Source organism: Pocillopora verrucosa, chromosome 6 (genome assembly GCF_036669915.1).
Source record: "Pocillopora verrucosa isolate sample1 chromosome 6, ASM3666991v2, whole genome shotgun sequence".
In the NCBI taxonomy this organism is placed as follows: Eukaryota; Metazoa; Cnidaria; class Anthozoa; order Scleractinia; family Pocilloporidae; genus Pocillopora; species Pocillopora verrucosa.
Genome location: NC_089317.1, coordinates 1,576,219 through 1,589,791, shown reverse-complemented (window position 1 = coordinate 1,589,791; position 13,573 = coordinate 1,576,219). Strand labels below are relative to the sequence as shown.

The following is a 13,573-nucleotide window of genomic DNA, read 5'->3' as shown; positions in this document are numbered from 1 at the left end:
GGAATATGCACGACTGTGAATATATGAAAGTTATATTATTATTACGAAGATCGCTTTCATATTCACGTTTTTATCCGCACTTCAGTTCTTCAGTAATTCACCACTTCACTGATCTATTTGGAACCAGCATAATGACTAGCTCCCAGTTAGCTTGTTAGCTCAGTTGGTAGAGCGCTACACCAGTATCGCAGAAGTCATGGGTTCAAATCTCGTACAGGCCTGAATTTTTTTCAGGCCTTATTTGCACTACTGCTCAAGTACTGCGAAGATCACTTTCATATTGGAAAACGAAGTTATGAATTCTTTAGACAGGAGTCTATGGGATGATTTGCAATAAACAACGTCCTCACGTCGAACGCAAAAGCAGAGAAGTTATGATTCGCAGGCTTTGCTGAGGATCTTTTCCAAGATGGCAGCTTGAGGCATTCATGAGATGATCTACCGAGGAGAACATTATGTCCATATTACATGAATAAAGATTTAGCGGACAAAACGTCAATTTCTCCATTTTATTATGTTTTTCATGACATTTATTTGACGGACAAAGGTATGTGGCTGCATGATGATATAACTGTAATTCTATTCTAAGTTCGTTGGTATTTTAGTTTTACTATTACAGTTAGGGTTTTTTTCAAACATAAATGAAATGATTTCTTTCAAAATGAAAGTAGCTGGGGTCTGTATATCAAAATTAAGTGACTGCAAGAGAAACAGCCACTTACGAGTTAGCCTTAATTAAATACTTTTTTGGCAAAGAATGAAAGGAAAATTATTCGGTGACACCCTCCCGTTCAAACCACAATAATTGTCATTCCACTTTCCATTTTCCTGCCCTTCAGTGACGGTGTGAACGCACTCTTCTCGGGTACTGCTCGGCTGTGACTCGGCCCATGCAGAGTATTCCAGCGGAGTATCATCGACCCAGTAGAACGCGTAGTCTTGAAAAAAATTTCGTTGCAGTCCAATCCACACGCCTAACGCTTGTACTGTTGGCTGATTCGTTACCAGGTTTAGGATGATGTTATTCTCGTTCACGGATTTTATGACGGCCAGGTCTGCTCCATAATTTTCGCAAGTCCAACGAGCATAGTTCCAAGAAGCAGTTGGAATATCGATTATAAAAAAACACGAGCTTTCAAAAACGGCTCCGGAACCTTCGGGACAATTGCCTGTTCGACAAAAAAATGAGATTCTCAGTAACGACTTCGATTCACTCGTTTATAAAGAGATTCCGATTTGAACGCCCCAGGGCTAATAAATGCTTCAAACAGTCAAAATACGAGCATTCATGAAAGGAAATGAATGAACGATAGTTTCTGTCAGCTCATTTTTTGGAGTAAAATAATTCTTGAGGTCGTAAGGATTTAACTGAGAATCTATGAATTACTGATAAATCTTGCTAATTCCACGCTTTCCGAAAGGTATCGAACTACTTTGAGGTTACAGTGAGGTTGATGAGGAAGACAAATTTGTTGCATTTTCAAATACATGAAGCAACAAAATGACCAGAATTTCACCCCAAAAGTCATGTAACCACTGACCTTTTCACACAACCTCGGGAAGCTTTCTAATCTCAGGTTGAATCACCTCGAAAGGCAACCCATTTTTTGTCGTACGTTTGAAAGTATTCCTTTGTGTTTAGGCAATTGCTCGTAAAAAAGGCTGGGCCGGGTCATTCTCGAAGCAAACCTCGTCTGCGCAGACCAGTATGGGCAAGCCTCATTCAGGCTTATTTTCAGCACTTTTTGTCAAAAATTCAAACATGAGCTCATGGAGATATGCCCTACCTGAAAACTCATATCCATTGGTTGCGGGAAGCATAATTTCACATCTGTCTCCGATCCAAGGTATTTTGCAAGAGCATGTGAACGTGTTTTTCTTCATGTCTGATAAACATGAACCGTCATTCATGCAGCCGGTAACCAAACAGCCCTATGAAACAGGTTAGAAGCAAGAGTTGTAAGCACTTTAAGGATGGTAGTAACCTTCAATTCAAAGTTTAATGTAAGGAGTCTCTGGATTGTAAAGTAGTCGGATAATAAACTGCAGCTCATGGCCACTATAAATTTGTTGATGCATGTTGTTTGATGTGAAGGAAAAATTGCAAAATTAACAGATTTAAATTTCTGAAATATTTCTCCCATTCATTAAGCCGTCATAGCAGTTTCAACCAGAGATATTATCGGCTTGATGAACGCGATAGTTTGACCCAAAGAACACATGAAACTGACATATATGTTATGCGTGTAAAATATTTTCCCAAACCCGAATTATGCCCAAAAGTAGGATTAAATGGACATCGTTTCCACCAAACGAGGATAAGCAACATTTGTATTTAATAAATTTTGGGGGGCTTTTAGTAGTTGCTTCCTAGCCGTCCAATATGATATTATTCTGGTTTACTGATGATGAATGATGAACTTAAAGCCTCCCACAGGTGAAACAAACTCATTTAAGGAAGGTAAAGTGGTTGTACCCTCGTGTGCCGTACCAAACAAAATTTTTCGCGCTCGGCAATGGCCGCTTTAAAAGCAAAAAAAATGCAGATGTCTTCCAAATAATTATGATAAAATGGAAATGCGAGAGCCTCGTTATATACAATCTCCAGTCGTATTACACTATAAACTACCGTACCTGGTTCGGTTGTAATCGGATAAGACAGAATCTTGAGTTAAGATTTAGAACCTTGTGCAAAATGTTCCATTAGCTCAATCAATTCATTCGGCACGCAAGATGTTGAGATGTAATGCTTTTGGCAAAGAGCTTGAAATAATTTCAAAGGAGAATTTGAGGCCATTTTACGGTTGCAAGTCTATAGCAAGGCTGACGATAGATATTATCATGACTGTAATGATTTTTTCTGGCTTATCAATGCAACATAAAAAGACGGATACCTTTCTTAAGACAGTAAGGGCCGGTAATTCGAACAAAGTTTAGCCGTTATTTAACAAAGCTGCGTCGTAAGCCTTCTTGAACTAAGCTGAATCTGTTATCTGAACATTTACTTTGTTAAACAGTGTCAATAGGGCCAAACCAAGTTGTGGAAAGACATTTATTTAACGAAAAAAAAAACCAGGCTTATAGAGAATACGTAAGACCCATTGCTTGCGTAAAACTCTTGTAAATTACAAGCCCAAACAGTTCTCTCAAGCTATATTACACTGCTGGCTATCCTTATTATTCTGATTTTATTACCTTAAGTAAGTGCGAAAAGGTAACTCCCAGCTGGTTTCGGAGGTTGCTGTTTTGGCTGTTGACCGAGAAATCATGTTTGTTCAGTTCACAAGTTCCTTTTCCGTTCTTCATAGAGGACAATTTGAAGTTTGTGGAAGTACACCAGGCAGTGTTCTGACAGTGTTGGCCGCACGATAACAAACTGGGAGAATCAAAATGATCAACTACGTATCCGATAAGCTCTGTATCTTTCAGGGTTGTAAAATAGGACGAACGGGAAGATGTTGTGTAGTTCTCGATGGAGAATTTCAATTTATCAGCCAAAATAACTCGAAGCAGAACTGACATAAAAAATTTAGTGTACTTCATAATTAAGGACTAAAACAGACATTAACCATCGTAAGGGCGGTAATCAAGCGGTTTTTGTTCATTATTTAGTTATGTTTCTTGTAAAGGTCCAATATCGAGAAGCACTTAATCTTTTTGATGAAAACAGGAATCATTTAGAAAAAAGTGAAGACAGAACACCTGGCTTCATAGAGGTTTTCCCTGCCTGGTTTATTTTTTTCTGTATCAGAGATGGTCAAGATTATTCCATGCGACAAAACTTGCATCATCAATCAGGCTTGAAGTAGGTTTAAGACAAAATGTTTTTTTATAAACATTGTTGTCAAAAATTGAATGGAGAATACAGCGTAAAGACATTGAATCTATTATGATCAAAAGAAATTAAAATTGGCAGCTTTTTTGTTCTGAAATCTCTATAGTGCCGTGGTACACTGTTAATCTGCGATCCTTTTATTTACCTAGATAGAATAGAGTAATGCTTGGTTCCTGCTGAGCTTAATTATCATACATTAAATTACATTATGATTGGTCGAGAGCATTCAATCGATACACAATAGCGTTCGAAATTGACATGACAAGTGCAATATCAGCGGCGGATTTTGCATTCAAAGTCCAATAGTTGCCAAGTCTATCGTCCGTGTATTGTTCTTAAACTTTATCATACTTGGAGAAAAGTGCCCTCTTTTGCAGATTGTTCTAAAAATGTATAACTAAACAGTTACTGAGTTAGATTTTCGCATGATATCATGGATTATCAAACTTCATGTGTGCCGAAGGCTTCGGCAGATAACTCACACCTTAGTTTTGATAATGCATGTTAGTATATATCGCGCGGGATTTGCACCAGAAAATGTAGTAATCGTTGCAGGAATAAATGATTAATAAAAATTAATCTTCTATCGCACTTTTCTTGTACATACTAAACAATTTTTCATCTTAGTGTCGGTGGCATATGGTAGATATGTACCTCGCCGCTTGTCGCTTCCGTCCTTCTTAGATGGCAACTTGTGGTTTGTAGAGGTACACTATTGATTTCTTAGGCATTGCTGACTGCATGATACCAAACTTGCAGAATTAAACCGATAGAATCCCACAAGCTGCAGTTGATCCCACGCTTTAGTTAGAGAGGAACGAGGTGAAATGGAGATATCATTATCATTCGAGACAGAGGAGCTTTCTGGAGTTTGAAGTAACATTATTAGAAGTATTGTTTCTGTCCGAGCCATTCGCAACTGGAGCGAGTTTTCTAAGTGAAACTGTAGAGGAGATATCAGGTTCCTTGGGAATCTGTTTCTTTTTTGCTATATGGCTGATTTTTTTCTTTAGAGAAGTACTTAAATAAGCTTTCACTTCCATTTTCTCTGCTCATGCCATGTCAAGCACAAGAAGAATTTAAAAAATATATTGCGTAACCGTAACTAAAGAGACTTACCGTCGCCAAATTGTCGAGAAAAAAAATTAATGATCATTAACCATCGGTAAAAGCGATCTATATTTTCGCACTTGTTACAGACAAAGAGATTTACATGTAAGGACATATTGCTTCCGCTCACGCAGCTAGTGAGTCAAACATACTTAATAGTTTTTTTTTTATTTAACTGGTGTGGTAAATGATACCAGGGTCAACAGTAACCGTCTTTTAAACAACCGGGGCCAGGACTGTTAAGTAAATGAATCCAAGCTTTTTGTTTGATAAGCTTTCGATGAAGGATTACCCTTAAGTTTGGACTTTATGCACTTAACCCCATTCTTCTCTTGCTTTTTACATGCAAAGTGCAGTTGCAATAAAAACTGGGAATGAATTTAACTCGACCCAGTTTTCCTGATTTGTTTCCAAGCAAAGCGGTCTATAGATTAAATTAATGATAATAATAACTAGCAAAAGGGGATTTGTGAAGTGCGTTCGGTCTAGCTAATAAATGGATATTTTAATCTAGGTTTTGTTACTATTTTTTTGCCGTTGTTTGCTACGCTGCGGAAAAAAACGGAGGGGATTGGGAAGGGGAACTAGATCAAAATTTTAATCTGAAAACCTTAATATAATGAATAATTTTTTCGAAGATCCTTGAAGGACTCACGTGCAAAATCGACCAATTTTTAGTTTTTAAACTCAATAATTACATGTTATGAAACCCATGAATCACTTTTACCACCAAAGTAATTGAAGATAAAAACATGTCGTGTCGAAATTTGCATCACTAAACTTAAAAGCAAGAAATGTCAATTTAAAAAGAAACGAAGCTTCCTCTCTATAAAACCACCTGCACTCGTGGAATATTAGTGAAGAATCACTCGCCACTTACAAAATCAGCCAAACAAAGGAGTAAACTAGGCTAAATGAGCAAAATCCTTTGACTTCCTGTTTGAAAAGTTAACTTCACTCCTTGCGAAAAAATAATCATTTTCAGGTAATGTTTAACAAGTGAAATAAAGGCAAAATGACCGCGAACATTCTCTCTTGCGGCACAATTCAAACCGTTCAATTTCTCGGGGCTGGAGAGTATTTGAAATTTTCTTGTCCAAGCTAGTTCTAAACAAACGTTATTAAAAAGGTACAACACTACAACATCTTTTAATAATTTAAAACAGCGAACAATATGCAGAGCTAAGTTCAAATATCATTATGCAGCACTGAAATTCCCAGTAGAAGTATTGAAAAAGTAAATTCCGTCCGGTCATCAAAGTTGCTGTTTTTGTTTACAAAAAAGACAACGTGCTTGTTCAGTTCACAAGTTCCTTCGTCATCTGTCTTAGAGGAAGACAACTTAAAGCGTGCGGAAGAACACCATTGATTTCTTGGGCATTGCTGACTGCAAAATAGCAAACTTGAAGAGACAAACCCTGATTTGAAAGCATACCCCAAAAGCTGAAAAAAATTTCAGGCCCGCACGGGATTTGAACCCATGACCTCTGCGATACCGGTGCAGCGCTCTACCAATTGAGCTAACAAGCCAACTGGGAGCTGGTCAATGAATTGGGTACAAATAAACATCCGAGTGAATGAAGATTTAGATATATGAAAATTCACATATTTGCACTGCGGTGGAAAGATGAAATTAGAAGATCCTCGCAGCTAAGAACACTACTGAAACTAGTAGTTGTAAGTAGGACCTGAAAAAAAATTTCAGGCCCGTACGGGCCTGAAATTTTTTTCAGGTCCTACTTACAACTACTAGTTTCAGTAGTGTTCTTAGCTGCGAGGATCTTCTAATTTCACATTGAGTCATATTTACCTAACTGGATAACAAAATCTGATAGAGTTTGAACGAACAATAATAGTAATATTGTTTTACTCCAAGCCATTTGCAACTAAAGTGAGTTCCCTGAGTAGATGGAGACTTCAGGCTACAGAAGAAAGAAGAGTGGTCCGCTTTTTTCAGAAACCTGATCTCAACGTCATGTGACAAATGGGATGTTTTTACACCTGACCCTTAAGTTTCATTTTCTTTGTTCAAACAATGTCAAAAATAAAAATTACCTTTTAGTAAAACCCAACCAAATATATATGACACACGTACTGAAGTGAAATGTTGGTAAGATGCCCTCAAATCACTGCATTTGTCATGGACAAAGAACGTGAAAAACTCAACGCTTAAGTCTTTGCAAGTTTATGTTCTATTATCACAAAAGCTTTTACCACTGAAGTAAGTTAAAAAGATAGCTTAGAAACGGGAAATATCCAATTTAAGACAACCGAACGTTCTTATCTACAGAGGCACCGGCATAAAAAGTGGAATATGAATGAAGATTCATGAGATATGTCCAAAATTGCGTGCAGTAACGAAAATGGCGAAAAACTCGTCAAAATCGTAAATTCCGCCAAGCTGATTTTGCTTTGAAGAATTTGACCAAAATTCGCCAAAATCGTCAAATCAATGAAGATTCATTTACTTTTAACAAAATTTCGTCAAATCTGCCGTTTTTTACTGCGTGCATTTCTGGATATAAGTGACTCATCTTCTTCTTGCAATATCAGCCATACAAAGGGGCTAAACTTGGCTGAATCGAAAAAATCCTTCGGTTATCTGGTTGGAAAGATACTTTGAGTTCCTATGAGTAATCAGTTTATCATACTCCGAAAGTGTATCCAAGGAAATAAATGCAAAATAGCAGCAGTCTAATGCTAAAATAGTAGAATTTCACCCATGAGCTACAAATTCCGAATCGTTTGTTTCCAAGGGGAGCTTGAGAGCACCGGAAGGGTGTTTTTACTGTTAAAGAAAGTGTAAAAAGCATAATCATTAAACCTACAGATAAAAAATTCGAAAGAGAACAAGAATCATCGCCCATTTAAAATTAATTGATCCTGTTTTTTAGGGCCTAATCCTACGCTCTAAGGCTCACAAAGAAGTCAAATGCAGGGATCAAGGATGATCAAAAATCTTACTATTTCCTTTTCTTGTGATTATCTTCACTCTATCGAACACATCGTAGTTGCTGCTGAAAAACAAATTCTTGCATCAATTCGAAACACCCAAGGAATTGACCCCTCACTTGACTTCCTTCTGACAAAGAACCACAGGCCCGTGTGGAGCAGGGAACGCACACGTACATCGACAGTCATTCCATTTTCCCTGTTGACTCCCTTGGAAAAATATGTTTACACAGTCCTCTTCGTTTCTATAATTATTCGGTTCCCCAGCCGCCCACGAAGAGAACTGCCCCGCTAAAGGTGTATCATCAACCCAGTGGAAGGCACCTTTGGGTTTTCTCCGTGTAAGTCCAAGCCATGTACCGCTGACTTTACCGTTTGGCTGGCTCAGAGCTAGACGGAACATAAAGTTTTTTTCATCGGAATATCTGATAATGGGTAGGTGTGCCCCATGAGTCTGACAGATTCTCTGGGCATCGCTCCAATTCGGGGTAGGGGTGTCGAAAAGGAGATAACACGAGCGTCCAAAAACAATCCAATCAAGTGGGCAGACCTTTCGAACCTATAAAAGATGGAAACCAAGTACAATTGAAACAAAAAAATACAATCACAAGTAGATATCTGTGACGATAAAGACAAAAGAATTATTGTAAGTGCGATTACAAAAAAACCGACCAATCAGATTACAGGAAACGAGGTATGAGTTCTACAAAAATTCCTTATCATCTGTGCTCGTTTTGGCCTCTAATCAATGACTGGCACGGTTGGATTTATGTGGGATAGTTGTTCGTTTCCAATGATGTGATTGGTTAATTCTGTATAAATTGGAAGTTACCCGCCAACGGCTGCGGTGTTTTTAGCGACTGAAAACTAGCTAAATGACTTAAGAATATCCTTTAACCTCTGATTGTTCAAATGGTGATAAAGCTATCCGCTCAGTAAATCTCTATCCGCTGTATAGCGCAGTACGTTTTGTTGGCACTTATCCGCTGAATAGCGATATATCCGGTGGATAGCGTTATCCGCCCCTTGAACAACTGGGGCCGAGGGCGTTACGTGTTACAAATCTACTTTTGATAAATCAATTTCAGGAAAACAATTTTGCAGTAGGAGTAGCTATAACAGCCAATATTGGTAAGTTTCAGAAGCAAACTGGCTCCCATGAATTATCCGAAGGCCGAAACGGACTTGTAAACATCAGAATCGTTTTCAGGTGCCATAGACTTGAGTTTTCCATTAGTTTTTCTTCCACAGCGGCATAATAAGTGATTCAGATCGTGGGCATCCATGCACTGTCTTTCAGAAACATGACAGGACGGAAAAACGTGTGGACTGTAAGTACCTCCCGTTGTCCCATACAAAGCCTTAGAAAACTTTTCTAAGGCTTTGTATGGAACAACGGGAGGTACTTACAGTGCATGCATTATCCGTCCTGTCATGAAATAGGCTCGCATGAATTACACGAAGGTCGTTTTGAGAACTTAAGTAAAGCCTAAAACGGACTTTTGTGTCAGATTTCATGTAAATTAGCATAAACACAGGAAAACGTGATCTGGTTACTTAAAGAGATCCGAGCTTTCTGAGTGTAGACATCAATCAGCTGCTCGCTATTGAAGTCCTAAATTGGCAAACCCCCTTAATTGTCTGGTAAAAATGATGCTTTAGCCTGTCGTGAAAAATAATGTACAATATAGAATATAGAACATACATCGGATTATATAAACAAACGTCAATTGCAAGGTGTCTCACAGGAAAATTGGAGAAGTTTAAACCTGCAACATTTTAGTCGTTCAAGTTCTCGAGGATCTTTAGAATATAACAAGGGGAATTTTTTTTATTAAAATGTTAGACAATACTGATCAACGTTCGCCTTAACCTTTGTGCAAACTAAAAGTTGAATTACCTTCATGGAAAACGTTACATCTTCCTGATGGACGAAGTTAACATTTTCCTCAACAAAGGAAAGCTCGTGGTCGTTCAGCTCACATGTTCCTTCGCCTTCCTTCTTAGAGGAGGACCACTTGAAGTTTGTTGAAGAGCAACGTTGGTTTCTCAGACACTGTTGACCGCACGATATTAAACTTGTAGAGTCAAACCGTTTGAAAGCGTATCCCAGAAGCTGCCTATTCTCCCATTGTCTGAATTGTGAGGAACGAGATGACGTTGAGTCGAAATTATCGTTGGTAGCGGAAACTGATGAAGTTTGAATTAACAATAATAAAAGTATGGTTTTCCACCAAGCCATCTGCAACCAAAGAACGTTATCTGTGTTGATGGATATTTTAGGTTGCAGGGGAGAGAAAGTGATTCTTTCTTCTTCACGATACGTGACACATTGAATGTTTTATTAGAGGTGTCTGAGCCTAAATTTTCAGTTTATTTGCTGAAATATTAACATTTGAAAAAAATGATAATTGACTTTCACTGAAACTCAACCAAATATGACAAACACGGGGGAGTAGATGTTGAAAAGCTGCCATCAGATTACTGTACTGCTCACGGACAAAGAACACTAAAATCACAAAATGTTTGGTCTTCGTGTAGTAAACTTGTTCTTTGTGACGTTAAGTTCAAATTACGATTGTTTTAGTTTTAAAAGAAGGAAACGAGCAGAAAGAGATAGATAATTAAGACGCGAGCGCTTATGCAGCTGGCTGGCGAGTCTTATGAATATGCAGGTGCCATAAACTTAAGTTTTCCATAAGTTCTTCTTCTACAGGGGCATGATAAGTGATCCAGATGATGGGCATCCATGCACTGTCTGGAGAAACAAAAACACAAGCGAACTGCGCCGTCGTTAGATAAATGAGTGTGTTCTGTCTCGGCACATGACTAATAAACTGTTCCTTTGACAAGCCACATCTGAGTTTATTTATTTTCTTTAGGTATCTAGAGCTAGATCTTTATAAAAAAAAAAAAAACCCAGATATTTCACGGTTTATAAAATGCACCCAATAAACGAGGAAATCGAAAGCGAAGGACAATGCAATTAAAAACTTTTCACCTAATATACGGGTGCAGGCTCAATCATTGCATGAAAACCATGCAATCCCTTACGCAATTCCCATGTCAATGCAGGTCATTTTCCTGAGCTGCTTCATCAGCGGTAACAAAAAATAATAATTATACTCTTCCAGTAATCAAAGTTTTTTTATTTGTTTAGCATGATTAATCTAAATATAAACTTTGCTATATATTTCAATATTCTTTACCTAAAATAGATGAGTTCTCAATTTTGTGATATGCTGTTTATGCAAGTGACTTTTAAATCGAGCTAAATGTGAGCAGGTTTCCATAAAACACAGAATACGTTAAACTGTGATGTCTCTTTCGAATGCCGACAAACGACAAACAAGATTGACGAACGATGGAAGTGATAAAAGCTTAGAAATCATTAATCATATTAGAGGCCACTATGAAACGATGACAGCATAACTCATAGCAGCGTACAAACTATAACCTCAGGAAGATAACGTGAACATTAGATGAACTGAGGTGAACTAATGAGGAATCCAACAGTCATAAAATACTTTTTTGGCATAGAACCACTGGGACTGGAAACCGAGGTCTATCGTCATGAGTACAGTAAAAGTCGAACCAATTTTTTTGTCGATCTTCTTTGGTGAATATAAAAACACAGTTTTCGTGACGGAGGGTTGGTTCTCCCTGCGCCCATGCTGTGAACCGGCCCGCTGATGGAGTACCGTCCATCCAGTAAAACTTATCGTCCATTTTTCTGTTCAGTCCAATCCATGCACTACGATCTCTCCCGTCTGGTTGGCTCTTCATAAGGCGAAATATGAAGTCGTTCTCCTCGACAGATTTGATTATCGGCGGATGTGCCCCGTGATTTTGACAAAACGTGAGTGCATCGTTCCATCTTGGAGTAGGAGTGTTATGAATAAGGTAGCATGAATTCTCATGACGAAACCAACCTTGCGGGCAATCCTATTGGTAAATAGAAGTTGACAAAAAATCAGATCATGTCATTTCCAAAATATTATCATAACAATGAACATGAAGGGGTTGTACGTGACAGCTAATGATCTAAACAAACTATCTTCGAGTGATATGCTAGTTTAAATAAAAAATAATTCTGCCATAACAATAATTAAAAGAAGTGGAGGGGAAATGTCATTTCCACCGATGGGTCAAATGATCCCATCAATTAATAATTTTGAAATCAAAAGTCGCACACAGGACATTAATGACGTTACGCAGGTCGAATATCGAAAACTGGCTGCAAACAGAAAAACTACACTTTTTACTACCTTCTTTCAGCCGTTTGAACACTCAGGTTAAAATATTTGTTACAACCTGGTACAATAGATTTTTAACATGTTTCTCACCATAGTAATGTGAGTTTATAGCAAGTTGAATTTGAGTAATGCAGTATGGTCCATATTCACACAACACTCAGCTTTAAACTTGGGTGTATTTAATCTTAGACAACTGAACAAATCTCCTGTAGATATGAAGAATGGGTAGGTGTGCCCCATGAGTTTGACAGATACTCTGTGCATCGCTCCAATTCGGGGTAGTGTTGTAGAAAAGGAGATAACACGAGCGTCCAACAACAATCCAATCAAGTGGGCAATCCTTCCGGACCGGTAAAAGATGGAAATTAATCACAATTAAAACAAAAACAACGAAATCACACGTAGATATTTGTGACGATAAAGAAAAAAGATTTATTATAAGTGCCATTACAAAAAAACCGACCAATCAGATTACAGGAGACGAGTAATGAGTTCTACAAAAATTCCTGATCGTCTGTGCTTGTTTTGGTCTCTAAACAATGACTGGCACATTTGAATTTACGTAGAATAATTTTTCGTTTCCAATGATGTGATTGCTTAATTTTGTATAAATTGGAAGTTACGCGTCAACGGCTGCGGTGTTGTGAGCGACTGGGAACTAGCTAAATGACTTAAAAATATCCTTTAGCCTATGGTTGTTTAAATGCTGGATAAAGCTATCCGTTCAATAAATCTCTATCCGTTGTATAGCGCAGTACGCTTTGTTGGCACTTATCCGCTGAATAGCGATATATCAGGTGGATAGCGGTATCCGCCCCTTGAACAACTGGGGCCGAGGGCGTTACGTGTTACAAATCTACTTTTGATAAATCAATTTCAGGAAAACAGTTTTGTAGTTGTTAATAGAAATGACAAGTTCAAAACCGAAACCCATTTGTAATTTTATATAGACTTAACGATCGTTATAGGTCTCTCGTGAATAAAGAGACGAACCTGCTCTCATTGGAAGGGGGGGGGGAAGGAGTAGCTATAACAGCCAATATTGGTAAGTTTCAGAAGCAAACTGGCTCACATGAATTATCCGAAGGCCGAAACTGAATGTAAACATCAGAATCACTTTCAGGTGCCATAAACTTGAGTTTTCATTAGTTTTTCTTCCACAGTGGCATAATAAGTGATTGAAATCGTGGGCATCCATACACTGTCTTTCAGAAATAAATCAGCTCGCATGAATTATCCGTAGGCCGAAACTGACTTGTGAACATCAGAATCGTTTTCAGAACTTAAGTAAAGCCTCAAAAAGACTTTTGTGACAAATTTCATGTAAATTAGCATAAACACAGGAAAACGTGATCTGGTTACTTAAAGAGATCCGAACTTTCTGAGTGTAGACATCAATCAGCTGCTCGCTATGGAAGTC

General features: G+C 38.0%; 2 protein-coding genes across 2 annotated transcripts; both read right to left on the bottom strand.

Moving 5' to 3' along the window:
• Positions 1-346: 346 nt before the first annotated feature.
• LOC131783444 (low affinity immunoglobulin epsilon Fc receptor-like) lies at positions 347-1,821 on the bottom strand. The gene is made up of 3 exons (XM_059100203.2): positions 1,788-1,821; positions 798-1,169; positions 347-438 (listed from the first exon to the last, which is right to left on the bottom strand). Exons 1-3 carry the CDS (start codon positions 1,819-1,821, stop codon positions 347-349), a joined length of 498 nt encoding a protein of 165 aa, XP_058956186.2.
• Positions 1,822-7,052: 5,231 nt separating this feature from the next.
• LOC131783471 (CD209 antigen-like protein A) lies at positions 7,053-10,218 on the bottom strand. The gene is made up of 2 exons (XM_059100231.2): positions 9,798-10,218; positions 7,053-8,456 (listed from the first exon to the last, which is right to left on the bottom strand). The coding sequence occupies exons 1-2, from the start codon at positions 10,137-10,139 to the stop codon at positions 8,013-8,015; spliced, it is 786 nt and encodes a 261-aa protein (XP_058956214.2). The 5' UTR covers positions 10,140-10,218; the 3' UTR covers positions 7,053-8,012.
• Between the last annotated feature and the right edge of the window lie 3,355 nt (positions 10,219-13,573).

Coding starts and splice junctions, on each gene's coding strand:
- LOC131783444 (XM_059100203.2), bottom strand. CDS start 1,821: ATGCTTCCCGCAACCAATGGATATGAGTTTTCAG. Junction 1,170..1,787: donor CAATGGATATGAGTTTTCAG/GTAGGGCATATC, acceptor TTTGTCGAACAG/GCAATTGTCCCGAAGGTTCC. Junction 439..797: donor GTGGAATGACAATTATTGTG/GTTTGAACGGGA, acceptor TCTCCTCGGTAG/ATCATCTCATGAATGCCTCA.
- LOC131783471 (XM_059100231.2), bottom strand. CDS start 10,139: ATGGCTTGGTGGAAAACCATACTTTTATTATTGTTAATTCAAACTTCA. Junction 8,457..9,797: donor ATGTAACGTTTTCCATGAAG/GTAATTCAACTT, acceptor CATCTTTTATAG/GTTCGAAAGGTCTGCCCACT.